The following is a 15890-nucleotide window of genomic DNA, read 5'->3' as shown; positions in this document are numbered from 1 at the left end:
ACCTGGAAGCGTAGCAAAGTGAAAAAGGAAGTTCATCTCCAGTTCACTATGCAGAGCACTACAGTGCTCATACAGCACAGACATCCTCCTTTTACATTACATAAGCCAAGGGCACACATACGCAAAACATTCGTTAGAAGATACCACTAATTACTTCAGAAAGGAGTTGACTCAGAAATGCGCACACATGTTCCCTGATGCTGGCAGGCACCAACAGTTTGACCAGCACAAGGAAGGAATAACCACATGGTTCACAGATGTTCACACAAGTCCAGAACACAAACTGCTTTATAACTGAACATCATAATGCTTACTCCACCAAACACTTGGAATGAGGTTAGCATGTGGGGGTTTTTTACACAAGTTGTGTTCCCAGTTACCCTGAAGGCCAGGAAAAAGCATTCCATAGGTAAAGGCACTCTGCTCTGTGTGAATTGCTACAAAACCATATACCCAAATACTGTTGACACTACATCCCTTGTACAGGCAAGTGCTGGCATCTTCTTCATGAAGGAGATTGACATCGAGTTATGTGATGGAAGTTAGGATAAGGGAAGAGTTGCAGGAAACAGATGATTAGCAGATGCCTTATAATGGTAAGATACAGGCAACATCCTTTGGCACATACCTAATACCTACAACACAACCAACAACAACTTCCAACATCCAGCATAAGTAAACCCAACCAAGATAAGCACCATAGGACAAGCATAAGGCAGTCTTTCACTTAAAATGTATGTGGAAGGACAACCTGTGTTACCCAAGTTAGCAGAACAGACCCCCTCCATCACCAGCAGAATTAGGTAGGCAAGGAAAAGAGTGAGTGACACTGTACCAAAACCAACAGCAACAACATGACGACGCATACCCAAGAAGAGCATCATCTGCATTAGAAGTTATCCCTTGGGTCTTTCCGTCACCCTCTTTGCAGGGTGCTTTATGCTACTGGTTGGTGAACATACATTTTAACATCTGTTGCTCTCCCAAAACTTTTATGTCCTTAAAAAAAAAAAATCTAATTATTACTGGTAACTTCCAAAGATCAGAGTAATTTATTTTTGTCAAATGTGACTGAAGATTAATGGATACAATCAGAAATAATTTGGCGAAGAAGTATCAAACACATGAAAAGCAAAATTTGTTGTTAAGTGAAGCAAACATAATAAAAGAGCAAGTTCCATGAATGAACAGCAACAATACACAATTCATTAACCAAATGCCTAGGAATATTTCACACTTCAGAAATCTACTGATATAATCAGAATATCCAGTAAAAGGATAAACATAGATTAACTATAATAATTTCTGTATGCTTTACAACTGCATTTTCTACCACAATATAGCAAAGGCAGAAGCGAAAAGATCCCAAGTTATATTTAATAACACATACGAAAAAAAATAATAACCAGGTATGAGTCTGTATGTATCTACCAATGGCGCAGATCTTACCGCTTTATCGGTTTCAAAATTATCACACCCTCTGGGCAAGTATTTTCCAAACCAAACTAAAAAAACACTCCTGGAGTCATGTTTTGTCTCTTATTTCCGAGGTATATCTAGAGGTTAAAGAACCTACAGAAGAACTTTATGGCTGCCTACCATGTTTCACCTTTTTTTTTTTCCATTTTAGTTCCAAAACCAGAAAAAAGGTCTACAAACACAGAAACAAAGGAAGACACGTTCTCTCTCTCACTGGCTGACTGTATGGAAAACAACAACTGACAGTACACATTGCAAAACAAGCTTTTCTCACCAATCTTTCATATAGCTTTTTGGATTAAAATATGATATTCTGGGGGAATACCACATTTCAATAGAATAAAAGTTCATGCTACAGCATCTCCCACAGGAGCAGTACCAATGCATTCTCATCTCTGCATCTGAAGGTCTATTTTCATTAAGTTTGTGCAATGACTTACTCTCTCTGAAAGCTCTCAAATTTGATTGAACCTGGTGGCCAATTTCAAAGTTTCTGTGTAAGGTGGATGACACAGAGTGGGCATTAGTATCCTGTTTTTTCAACGCCTGAACAGAGCTCTTCCCATGTCTGACCAACTGCACAAGCTATTGGGCAACAACTGCACATCTACTGAGCAAAACTGACTGTCACCATACAGATTCTCATCCTCCTGCAGAAGTCAGGTAAAAAGCATTAGCTTAAACTCATTTTACCTTGAGCATTCCCTAAGTTAAAGCTTTGCATAAAGTTAACATCAATTCTGCTGCGTCTAGTAGCTTCTTAAACCGGTTACACAGCTAATCCCCCAAAAGAGGGGAAACAGAAGTACAGATCTACTTTATGCACCCTCAGGCTGAGTGGTGCTAGTACCTTTCACTGAAAATTCAAACGGGCTTCTCCAAACCTGCAATATACTACAACTGCAGCTACAATGCATTAGGAGAAGTTGCGGGGACCTCGAGTTACAAGATGGAGAGCCACTGTGCCTCATCCAGAATTCACACGTGGCCCTTTCAAAACAGTTGCTAAAAGTGCTGTAAAAGTCTTGTCTTCTCTTTGCTGCCAATATTCTCCTGCACAAACAACTGAAACATGACTACAGACAAACCCACTAAATAAGGAGCAACAGAGAATAAGAAGTCCATCCAAGATCATCCAGCAAAAAGGTTTATAGTAGAAAACTGCATACAAGCACCTAGACAATAAAGACTCTGCTGAAACAACAAAACACAATGGCAATTTTTTCTTCAAGTTCATTTTAGCTTCTGAAAACAGAAGGAGTTTTATAACCAGGCATTTAGAGTACACTCTATCTTCAAGTACTTTTGAAAAGCCAACCTGATAAACTTATTATAAACCATGTAATCCAAGAATAAGAATGCAATTAAATTTTCAAGCCTTACCTCTAGTGACTGCATCTAAAGCACAGCCACATCCTGTTGCTCCTCCACCTATAACAAGGACATCAAATTCACCTGTGGTTTGCAGTGCCAAAATTTGTTGTTCTCTTGTAGGGAAATGGTTCATTATTGGAACAGTCACAGCTTCTGCAGCTTGAGCATGCACAAAGGTACCCTGCACAGATTATAAACAACACATGAGGATCTGTATTTATTGTGTATACACAAATGTGTACACATACATACATACACACACAACCAAACCACAGTATCTAAACTCAAATATTCTCAGTCACTTTACCTATATATAATAATAATATTGTATTAAAACATTATGGAGCAATAAACAGTGCAAAAATCATAAAGGGTTAGCACAAATCTACTTAATCTTGCCTACTTCAATATAATGCTGTACTCAAGTGCTACTAGCCATATAAATTATTTCCAGGAATAGTCTTTTGCTATGTCAAATGTTACAGGATGCTCAGGAAGTATTTTAATAAACAGATGCATGGTTTGGCTCTCAACTCTCAAAAAAAAAAAAAAATCCATCAAAGCAAAGGACTTAAAAGATGAACGTACATTTTATGTTCTTGTACGGTGGCCTTAATCTAAGCTTAAATTTGATCAGGTTCATGAGATGATGTGGTTTACTGTCAAATATACTATACCAAACACCAAAGAAACACTACTGCCATATCCTTTTTGAAAATCTTCCAAGAAAGCAATTTATATTCTACAGCATGCTAGAATTCAACTTTTTTCCAAAGTGACAGAAGTTAACAATGTGGTGGTTTCCAGACAAGTTCAGATTTTACTAGAATGGCTTTGAGAATCTCTCTAGTACGCTGCCTGACATTCCACAAGCCTCCGCTGCTCGCCATTCAATGACCAGGCTAAGAAAGGCTGACATGCTTTCTCAGTCAACTAATATGGACCATGGTTTGATTTTTAAGGTTTTAACCAGTTTCTGAAGACTCTCTTCTGTTAACATTAATTTAAACTTAATTCTGAAAACCTTTACAGTCAGAGGTATCCCCAAACCCTATCACTTGTCATATACTTCATAATCTATATTATAAGCACCGTCGCTGTGGGTTCATATGCATCACACTAATTTTGTATTCAGTGGGCTGCAGGCAGATACCACAGTGTTTCAGACAGTTAAATGGAGTGGAAGGCCACAAGAGTCATGTTTACTTTCTCTTTGCTTTCAGCTCTAGCTTTGCTTTTTGTTCTAGCTTTTTCTCAAAAAAATTTCCTCATTCACCATTGTCCCTCTGCACAAAACTAGACTGTGAATTCCTCTCACCACTGATTTTTCAAGACCCAAAAGACCCATCTTTTGCACAACAGAGTAACCACTTGCACATAAGTGAACCTGGCAGACAAAGCACCTGAATTTACAAGAAGGGTAGTCAAGGTACTGGCCATAGAGCCAGAACACCTGCAGCACATCCCAGCTCAGCAGCAGAACCCTTGATGACCTTGAGAACATCGCTTGAACCAGCACTTCCAGAAATAACCACATTTTGGACCTCTGAAGTTTTGTTTGATTGAGAGGAGTGCTTTTATTAGTACACAGCACTTTCAATGGAAGTGTTTTAATCACTGCTGATTCGAAATACGTATGTGAAAACAAATAAATGCCTACACCTCCCAGGCCAGGACAGAACTAATTGGCCAATTCAGAATGGATCAAAATAAACCAACAGGAAATGAAGAATTAACATTTTCAGAGTTTCCTGAAAATTATAAACACTTTCAACACAAGAAAAAAACTGCCTAAACCCTATAGTCTAAGGTCTGAGCATGATCTAGTCTTTAGTCCAAATGACAGACTTAACTGATGTAAAACAGCTTGTGTCCAGAGCTCCTAGACAGGAAAGTGTAAACTAATACAAATTCAAGTGACAAAACACAAAATAGTGCTTTCTTACTATGATCTAAAACAATCTGTCTAAACGCTTACAATGTGCAAGGAAATTCTCTCATTTAAGCTTTTATTTCCAAACATTCCTTGAATAAACTGAATTAGGCAAGTTGTTCAGTTACAGAAATAACTTTATTACTTATTGCACCATTAACAGTGAATTACAATTGCCACAGAAATAGCTCCTAAACCCAGTCCCACGCTGCAAACACTCCATCACAAGGACCGTTTACCCTGCCTGGGTGTTTTATCGTTGTGCAGCCCACATGTTGAGTTTCCCAGATAGATCACTGTGGTTATGAAAAGCTGTCTGACAATATAGGCCACCTCCAGCTGTTCAGAACTCCAGCCACTTCCCCCAGCGTTTGCAATGGGGAGGGAAAATACACCTGCCATAGGAAAATCACTTGACTGACAAAAGGTAACTCAGTTGCTTGCCACCATCTGCTCTCATGTGCACTGAATGGATTTCCATGAGCAGCTACTCGAACGGCATAGTTCCTCTTTAGCAAGCAACCCACTGGTGGTCACAGAGCTCTGTAAGGAGACCATGTGAGTTAAAGGTAAAAGCGATTCTTGCAACACATCCACTGTAAACTAACAGCCAATCCAGCCACATGCAAGAAGCCTGAACCCATTATATGGTGCACAGAACCTAAATAATTTTGTTCAAAAACATTTGTTCATTCTTCAGCAGTGTTGTGATTGAAACACATTATTTCTGCATGTTCCTATCACAAGTGAGAATAAAATCTAATAACCAGTAGCCATGCCTAAAGGAAGTGCATATTCAAAAGTAAGTAGTAATCAAGTTCATCTTGTAATCATGGCTTATATTGACTATAACGCAAACAGCTCATGCAAGTCACTTAGGATAGCAGCACCCACTGTCATTGCATTTGTGTTACAATTCATTCAATAAGGAAAGCTGGACTAGAGAAAGAGTGCTTCACTTTATAGCAAGGATTTCTATCTTACCAGAAATGAAGTGAGAATTAAGATTTAAAACAGCTGAAGCCTGGAAAATTACCGCTCAGGCTATAGTATTACCATGGATTTTTCCCAAGCACAGCACTGGTGGTTTCCACTGGGGTCACCTCCGGCCGAGCCAGCCCAGCGAGCGCCTGGGCACAGGCTCACCTCCCGGCACATGAGCAGCCACATTAAATGCTCAACCAACTGCAAGCCCAGGCTTAGTCACCGACTACAAATGCACAGTAGCGAGAGGTCTCCTGATTAGAAGCTTGTTTAAACCCACTGCAACCCTCAAAGACAAAAATCCCCAGGAGTTCCAAGGAATTACGAGACACACACAGACAGTGGAGAGGTTGAATCAAAGTGAAGCAGACTGGTGAATCTTGATAACCCTCCCAATTACAGCCTGCCCTTGCTCTCACATGTTTACATACTAATATGTGGCAGATGGCAAAGATCATCAAATGAGGTACAAAGTTTTGGCACTGCAAAGAAATTCAGCTTCCACATTATTCTTCTGACCAATGAATTCTGTACATTCCCACTACTTTTGCCTCTTAGCCTACTCATCTCCAGCAGTGCTAAAAATTTTAATATCCCTGCAAGTACGACAGAAACTATATCCCTAAAGTACAGTATACCGATGGAGTTCCAGAACGTGCTTTTCCAAGGAGCGACAAATAGAAGGAGGGAGGTACTGAGAGGATCCCACCATTCCCATTTACACACCTTCGTCCATGGCCATAAAGACAACCCTCCTGCGCCTGTGCTTCTGCAGAGGTTTGCTCTGCCCGTCTCCAGCAGTGGCTCTGCCCAGACTCCCCTCCCAAAAGGGGATGAGGAAGCAGTGCACAGAAGGTTCTTCCCCTTGAATACCTGAAAACTGCGACAATGCTGCACCTTTCCGGGTTGCATAGCAGGTGGTACTGCCTGGCTTCCTACACAGGTCTCTGGTTTTTCCTTGGTAAGCTGATGCATTAAGCATACTTTTTAGTGCTGTATCATTACAGAGTTCAGACAGACAGTTGATGCCAGTTTCCCAGCTTCCCTAAGTATCACCCTGTGACTTGGAGACAACAGTGACAAGAAGCAAATTGTGAAGACCAAAACCACCCGTGGCTTAGTCTTGCATGTATTCTGGCTGATCACGTTCAGCTACATATCTCAACTTCCTTAAACTTTAAAATCCCCATCTCAAAATTAGTTTTGCACTACATTTCCAGCCATGCCTGCTTCAGCAAAACAAGTGACTACTTTCAAAGTGTACAACTTAACTTCAGGAAAATAAAAGAACAAAAGAAAACCAAAATTCAGAGTTCAAGAAGTACTACCATCACTTGGTTTTGACTGTATTTTTTGGTTTGCTTTTAAACACGTTATTTACAAGAAATGGCTTATAGAAAAACACAAACCAGAGTCCCAAGCAGACAGCCACTGGTGTAGCAAGAGTACAGAGATTAGCACTGAAATATAAGCAAAGTGATTAGCACACTAGGAATTGATATAGATATGATTCATCTTACTGTCAATTAAATGCGAGAGTGAAGAAAAGCTGCATACAGGGATTCCATCTGCAATAACGTGATTAGTTTGGCAGTGAACAAGTATGTTTACTGAAATAAGCAATTGCTGTTTATATCTACAATTTCTCAGGCAAGAGTTCCTTGAATGGTTTTGATTACACTCTTAGCGAGAAGGAATTTAGTTTGGCAGTTTGAATTTAATCATGAAGTTATAAAGTGATCTAGTAATCCATAAGCAAGCATTCTTGTTAATTTGCTAATGTAAATCTCCAGGTAGGTTTGCAGAGTCAAATTCATCATCCTTACTCACTAAAAAAATCCCCCAAAAACAAAACCCCAAACCATCAGTGGTCTCCAGTTCAAACTCGGCACATCAAATACCCACATCATACCTAGTACTAGCACACATGGCTTGATGCATTAAAATAAAGGCACAAAAAGCAAGAATGCAGCAATTCAGTCAGCATCTACATGAAGCAAGAGAAACTGGTATTTCCATTTCTCCACCACCATTAGTGTTACAAGCTGGTGAAACAGCTAGCAAAGGCTGGCTCTATCACCTTTGCTATTCAGGTATCTAAGTATTTGAAGCCAAATCAATCATGCACATAGCCTGCGTATTTTATGTCTCAGAGGGGTCCATTTTCATCCCAGATGCAATTCTTTTCAGGAGCTCGTGATTGGTAGTTAATTCAGTGTACATGGATTTGAGAGTTCCTGTATGATTTAAGATTAAATTCATTTACAGTGGTGGCACTGGAAAAAAAAATACTTAAGTCCATGCACACTTTTGCTTTGCCCAAAAACAGTTTAGGAAGGACTAGTTTCTTCAGACCTCTGCACAACCTGCTGTGAAGAGTTCCCCAACCATCCCCTTTTCTCTGGAAAGGGTTTTTTTCTTTTTAATCTAACCAAAAGCCTCCTTGCCAGACTTATTCCCTCAACAGCCAAGACAGTAAAGTTGCACAGAAAGCCTGACCAGCTTCCTTAAGGGTAATGGTTATTAAATATGAAAGAACCACTCCTGTGTGTTTACTGAAAGAGGTTTTGCTTGAATTAGTGTCATTCCTACTTATTCCCTTACACATAGCATTAGGCTAACCCAGCTTATTAATTCAGTAAATTTCCCAGTGATCAGGTTACTATAAAAGACACAGAAGTGCAATATTCATCTATCAGCTTATGAGTTAAATTCAATAACAACTCTGTCATGTCAACACATGTTCCCATCACCCCTTCTGCTCAGCAGGAACTGTGTGTTGTCAAAAAACACCCAACACACAATAAGGGCAATTTTCTAAACTGCTCGTATGCCTGCAGATGTCATGCATAGATATACATACTCTCAGGTTATGTTGCCTCAATTGCTATTGCAGAGCTGTTCCAAAATGTCAGCACACAGGCGCGTGTTTAGAAACAATAAGTTAGGATAAAAACCTTCAAAACCAGGGCAGATCTGAATCAATGGAGCATTCTCTCTCCAAGGTGTAAACACTTTACAGCTGTTTACACACAGACAAGGTTAACTGTGGTAACTGTGCCATCCCCCTCACAGTAAGGCTTTGACTCTCGAATGTAGCAAGGACAATTTAAATTTCAACATCAGAAACTGTCAAAACTCATCTCTCTTAGCAGACAAACCACTCACTAGTATGCTCAACTAACAAATCCCACCCGTTCTCAAGGGCCAGAACTTCACCACCCTTCAGCCTCTCCCTTGGCATTACCTGAGACAGCAAAGTTTCACAGAAACACAGAACACCAGCTGAGTGAACATGCAAAACAAAGGAAGACAGATCAACTAGGCTGTGTGTCCAGGATTATTAGCCAAATGAGGCTATTATTCTGTAACTGGATGCCCCTAACTCCAGGCTGCTGGCCATAGCACAGACATCTAGTCACTGAAGCAATACAAACATGGGTAAAAAAACTGAGCCTTTTATTTTTGTCTTATTATGTGATGGATTCTGTGCCTGAAATAACAACAAATTTCCTACAATGTGTAGCCAATTAGTGCACATCTTGGGGCAATACCCTTCTCTGGCAAAGGAAGACAAGATCTTTGCCCTAGCATATATTTGATTGGCAGGCATTATTAAAAAGACGACACTTGGGCTGGGGGACATGCCCACAGCTTAGATATGTCAACACGACAAATGGACTGTCCTCCTTTGTGTCAATCCCTCCAGTTATGTTCCACCTGCTGCCCTATATTAGGTGTTTAAGGCAGCAGCTTTAAGGGACATCACGTGGGAAATGTGCAAGTTAGTACAACATGAAAACAACCCGCTGTTCACTTGACAGATCCATTTGCTGACACATATGCTGGAAATTCTCAGATCCTCTGCAGACTGATCCTACACAAAAGGTTTTGAAATTGGGGGACAAGCGGTTATTTCAGTTTGACATCTTGATCACCTTCTGTAAAACCTGGGGGTTTAATCCATCTCTGGAAATTTGTAATGGCCATCCATTTCCACAAAAATGAGCATTCCCTGAACTCTAGAATACAATACTGCATATACAACAAGCGAGCTATCCAGATCACTTTTCCCTTGCAACTCCTCCTCTTAAACAGTCCTAAAATTCGAAGCTGCCATTTCTGACAGTAATGAAGCCAGAGTGTAAAATCCTGTGATAAAGGCTCCAGAGAGAGTTAGAAACAGTATTATCAGCTAGGTGCAAGACAGGCAGCCCAATGGGAAGCTCACTTTAAATGCTAGGTTTTATTTTCTGCAACAGTATCTGAAGCCATAAGGATCCTGGCTTATTCACTTCCCAGCCAGGTTGCCCAGAAATGACTCATCTCATTCATTTTACCAATACCTCAGCTGCTATTCCTCCTCCCCACAGAAACAGCCAGAAGATTCAGATTATCATTTATTCAGACGTTACACACACCTTTCAAGGAGCTCTGTGAAGACTTGCTCCCATTACCCACTGTTTTACCTTCAACCAGACCATTAAGATCCACTTCGGTTCCTATTTTCAGTTTGCCAGTTTGAATGGCAATTTATAGTAGATGTGTGGTAACTACAGAGGTTCACAGAGTAACAGCTTGTCTAAATAAAGAGCTGACTGATTACATTTCTAAGGTGAGAAGCAGAAAACACCACGCAAAATGAGCACCTGCTCACCTAGCTGCTCAGACTGATACCATCTCAAAGGAAGGAGGAGGCAGTCCCAACCTTGGGTTTAAGTTTTTTCCAAATCCATATTGAAGCAAATCAGGCCACAGCTCTGACTACACCTACATCAACCATTCTGCAGAACACTGACTGCAAATATTTTTGGCCAAATGCAAGGTGCCAGCCTCACAACCCACATTTAACACAAGATCAGAGAGATGTTCCCTTACACACATCTACTAAGCCCAGACATGGTTATTTTATAAAACCATAGAATTGATTAGGTTGGAAAAGCCCTTTAAGGTCATTGAGTCCAATCGCTAGCCCAGCACCACCAAGCCCACCACTAAATCACATCCTTAAGTGCCACATCTATATGTCCTTTAAATACCCCCAGGGATGGGGACTCCACAGCCTCCCTAGGCAGCCTGTTCTGGTGCTGGACAAACCTTTCGGTGGAGAAATGTTCCCCAATACTCGATGTAAACCTCTCCTGGTGCAGCTTGAGGCCGTTCCCTCTGGTCCTGTCGCTTGTTACCTGGGAGCAGAGCCCGACCCCCCTGGCTGCAGCCCCCTTCCAGGGAGCTGTAGGGAGCGATCAGGGCCCCCCCTGAGCCCCCTCCTCTCCAGGCTGAACCCCCCAGCTCCCCCAGCCGCTCCCCATCAGGCTTGCGCCCCAGCCCCTGCCCGGCTCCAGACATGCTCCAGCACCTCAATGTCTGTCTTGTAGAGAGGGGCCCAAAACTGAACAAAGTATTCAAGGTGGGGCCTCACCAGCGTCAAGTACGTGGTGACCATCCTGCTGGCCACACTGTTTCTGACACAAGCCAGGATGCTGTTGGCCTTCTTGGCCATGCTGCTGGCTCATGCCCAGCTGGCTGTCGACTAAGACCCCCAGGCAGCTTTCCAGCCGCTCTTCCCCCAGCCTGTAGCGCTGCAGGGGGCTGCTGTGACCCAAGTGCAGGACCCAGCACTGAGCCTCGTTGAACCTCACGCAACTGGCCTTGGCCCATCAGCCCCACCCAACTTGGTGTCATCTGCAAATAAAACTCTATATAAACAGAGTTTTACAAGATACATATTTTTAGTATGTATTATTATAAAACTGTAAAGCAGAGAACAATTGCATTAAAATGGGCACTTAGTTGCTTTCAAAGAATGGTTGTTGATCCACAGCAGGTCTGCTTAAAACCAGTCCACAAGTCACGTTCCTTTTAAAGATTTCTCCTTGACTTCTGCATTGAGAAGTGAGTTAAACAGCATGGCAACTCCAACCCTACTGTGAGGAGCAGATATGCCAATGAAATCTATTTTCTGCAACGGCAAGAATCAATACACAAACTGACACCAGAATGTACTGCATCTCTTTCTGATACCACTACTTTAACAGTAAGTCCCCAACATCATCATCCTTTGCTGCTGGAGAATTTAACCTGTCTGTGTGCCTTAGTCACCTGGAAGATGGCACTGAACTGTGCCTCAAGATTACCAGTGTCTAGGTTGAGCCCACCAGAAACAGGAGGCTTGCCACTGACTTCTCTGACACAGATCCTATCGTCAAATGTTTTTCAGCTTTTTAAACTGAACAAGAGCTGGCACCATGACTGTTTTGAAGCTGAGATTTTCAGAGGTAGCACTAGTGGTTTCACTAGCTTCAATTTAAGCTTCTAAGTTTGAAAATACCATCCAAACTCTACTTAGTGCTTATACTTCAATCAGTACTTTCCACTCCTCCTGCAACTAAGTAAAATCCCTAGCAGTACACAAAGGTCATTTTTTAAACATGAAAAATCATTTACAAGAATCGCACTTCCCCACTGGTTAAAGACCTACAATAGTGAAACATCGTTTAATGCCACCCTCCAGATTAGCACCTACCAAATCAAGCTGAGAGGCTCTTGGCATTCCTTTCCAAACAAAACTATTCGTATAAGCCTAACATACGCTCAAACAGATTTTAAGTTTCATATTTTATCAGAAATCATAATTAATACTTACGTGTTTGTTTCTATACTGAGAAAATTGAGAGAGGCCAAAAACTGTTGCTATGGCACCTCCTCCAATGAGAGCAGTTCCTTTCACTGCCTTCTGAAATGCCATTTTTTTACTGTAAGAAAAGAAGATAAAAATTAATAGGCAGCTTTACCATGTTAGAAACTAGGCTACACAGAATAGACCATTTGTAGAAACTAATGACAATGTTGTGACAAGCTGAAACTTAGGGTAGCAATATATTAATTAGCAATTTTCATTGCAATATTAATAATTTCTAAACAAAGTCTAGACAGAGGCAAGCCAGACTGCTCTGGTATTTGCTGTGAAAGCTGAACATACAAAAAAGTATGTAGATATACAAGTAGATACATACACACACACCCCATTTAAACTCTAAATACTCATATATGTGACAAGTGCTTAACAATACTGTGGCAAAAGCAGAACAAGAACACCCCATCATCAGCCAGATGGCCATCAAATCTTTACCACAACAGAACAGCTGATCTGCTTGACAAGATCACCTATAGCTACCCTCCCATCCCATCAAGCTACTTCTACAATTGCATTTGCCTAACAGCACTCCATCGCGCCTTCCGGCCAGGAATTACAGTCCCTGTATTTATTATATATTAGCAATGCTTGTCCTACCCAGGAATGGTGGAGAAGCGATGCACTGCTAGTTAGGAAGCAGGTCCTTCAGTTCGAAGCAGCGGCAAAGACAGCGGACAAGATTAAGTGGCTTGAAACAAGCACAGAACTTTACCATCTAGCCTTATGTGGGTCAGACTAATTCTTAAAAGACCCAGTGTTCTGATACTGAATGAAAAATTTGCATGGAACTGACCTGAATCTTAAGCAGGCACAACCTAATCCATCTTCCCAGGACCGTAGCAGCTCGCATCGCATTAGAAACAACATACATCAAGTCTGAAGGACTCCCGTCAGTGCTCCAAGCCCTCCAGTTATCTTTGTCCAAGCCTCAGATTCACCCAGAAGTCTCCACGCATGAGATTTAGCACCATTAAGGCTTAAAGCAGAACAAGGCAACATGTACAGTCCTGTGCCAACACTGGAACACCAGCAGACTTAGAAGGCAGCGGGAGCGGCCCCGGGCCAGGAGCAGGGGGCAGGAGGGAGGTCCCGGTAGCCTCACCAGGGGGATCGGCCCTTGCTGTGGCCCCGGGCAAGGCCACGTGGGCCAGCGCTGCTGTCCAGGTCCAGCCCCGTGCGAGCATGGTGCCTCGCTGTGCACTGGCTCATCTAGAGGCTTCACTGCCCTCCCTCCGCAGCTGCTGCCCATCCTACACCAAACACACCACACTGGGCTATAAACCATTACTTCTGGCAGCACACAGCTTTCATGCCAAGAATTGCAGCAAACTACCTACAACTGAAAAGTTGTTTCTTCGGCCGTATAAATACAATTAAACAGGAAACACTGTACATTACTATATGTCTGTACACATTTCATCTTTTTTCTCCTGTTAGTTCTTCCAGCTAGCATAATTTTTTCTTAAAAAAATACACCAAGCATGTTTAAGACACAAGCCAAACAAGAAATTTTTAAGACTGTAGAGATGGTAACTTCATTCCCTGTGCACTTTGCTTGCAGTACACACTGGGGGGGGACTCCACACACAGTTATTGTACACCAATATTTGATGTACAGATGTATGTATATGCAAGTGTTGTATGACTATGCAAATTATTATTGTACAGAAAGGCAAGACCTGAAGCTTCCCACAAGTTTTTGAAGAGCAACATGTACACTTTTGAAGATTCCCACCATAACAACCTTTCTTGGTATGTATGGAGAGTATCACATTTTCCACTTACTTCATACTTTGGACTCACAGACGACCAGCTTCATCTTTCCTTTATACCACAACAGGAGGAATAAAAGGGAAAGGCAACTGTCAAAACCCCCATAGCAAGGGAAGTTTCTGAAAGGGAAGTTACCATGGAGGAGCTACAGCACCTCCACAAAAACAGGGAGTAAATGTTGAGTCAGGGGGCTCGGACCCCACTGCCCATAACAGCAAGCAGCCACACTACCACCAGTACACAGCTACACAAGACATGCACCACGCCAGGGTGCTATCCATCACAGGTAGCCAGGCCGCTGCACTGCTGCAGCCACCCCTACACCTCCCCTTATTCTTGCCACAGAGCTCACTACCACCTTAAATCTGTTAAGACAACCTTTTGTAATATAATTTCTACAGACCTGAAAATGCCTACGGATACTCATGAAGTTGTAACACAATATGAAATTCAGTATTGCACAAGAATTAAAACAGCAGCTGGAAAACTTGCACTGCCATCACCACACTCATCATCTCCTGCAAAATAAAAGAACTAAGACAATCAACATCAGTTCACATACTGTCTATAGCCACACGAAGCATATGGTGATGGTAGATACATACATATTATCCAAGCACTCTGTGTACTATACACTTCTAACATAAGGTTTCTTCAAGTTGCTAGGATAATAACTCATCTTTCAGACTGCAAACTGGTGGGAGTCTTGAAGTAGTTTCACACACCTTACGCATCAGCAAAGGAGTCACTTCAAGTAAGAGCATGAAACCCTTGCAAGTGCCTGTTCTGGGAACACAATATGCTCTAGAATCCAAGGGAGTTTAAAAAGAACAAATTAGCATCTTCCAACAAGACGGTTTACACGTCTGTAGAGATACTGGCTTTCAAGCAAACAATGGAAGTGCATCCTTTCAGTGTTTTACCACGTTCAGTAAGAAAGGGTGATGGCTGAAGCACAAATCCCTACTTATCCCTGTTAAGCTAAACTCCAAAAGTCCATTAACCATGAGCAAACTAATTGAGAGCCACAGCTCAGCAGCTGGTGTCAGACAGCAAGCACAGTCCAAGAGGGTCCTAGCCATGTGCTGACCACCCCCCACCTTCCACTGCACAACAAGGCACCCTCCACCCCAGGCCAAACCCAGCCTGCAGAAGGGCAGGCTGCAGGACCAGGGTACCCGACAGCACAGCCAGCACTCATCCCTGCTCCCTGTCCCCTGGCCTCCTTAAACCTTTTCAGAGACTTCATTTGGCAGACCAGGTGCACACCTACCAGAGTTAAACCATTACACTTTCACTGAGGACTGAACTAGAGCAGCACAAGGTATACAAGCCACTGACTAAAAGGCTCAGTGATCACCACCCATACCAGTTCACTCCAAAAATGCCATTTTCCACACAGCTTTGGAAGTCATTTATTTTTCTTTTTAAAACAAAGAAATCATGATCTCAGGACAGCATGTTCTACTGGACCTTTTTAACAAGAATTTTATCAATACTTCTGAACAAACAAAAAACCCACAAAACCGAAACCCACCCAACTTTTTTAAACTGAAGAAATAATGTACCTCTTGGACCTTTACATCTTTAGTTACAGGTTCAAAAACCCTTACTGCATCAACCTAAATCTAAAGTTTCTCTCATTGTGAA

General features: G+C 41.9%; 1 protein-coding gene across 4 annotated transcripts in view; it reads right to left on the bottom strand.

Moving 5' to 3' along the window:
- Positions 1-15890, bottom strand: part of GPD2 (glycerol-3-phosphate dehydrogenase 2) — an 86953-nt gene that overhangs the window by 37968 nt on the left and 33095 nt on the right. For all 4 annotated transcript variants that reach the window (XM_080399288.1, XM_080399287.1, XM_080399286.1 and 1 more), the window contains 2 exons: positions 12417-12525; positions 2863-3034 (listed from right to left, as the gene is read on the bottom strand). In XM_080399288.1, the coding sequence (XP_080255414.1) occupies positions 2863-3034; positions 12417-12518 (274 nt within the window). In that variant the 5' untranslated portion in view covers positions 12519-12525. The remainder of the gene's footprint in view (positions 1-2862; positions 3035-12416; positions 12526-15890) is intronic.

This window comes from Falco punctatus (genome assembly GCF_963210335.1).
Source record: "Falco punctatus genome assembly, chromosome: 8".
Classification (NCBI taxonomy): domain Eukaryota; kingdom Metazoa; phylum Chordata; class Aves; order Falconiformes; family Falconidae; genus Falco; species Falco punctatus.
The sequence above is the reverse complement of the archived record's forward strand: the minus strand, read 5'-3'. Positions and strand labels throughout refer to the sequence as shown.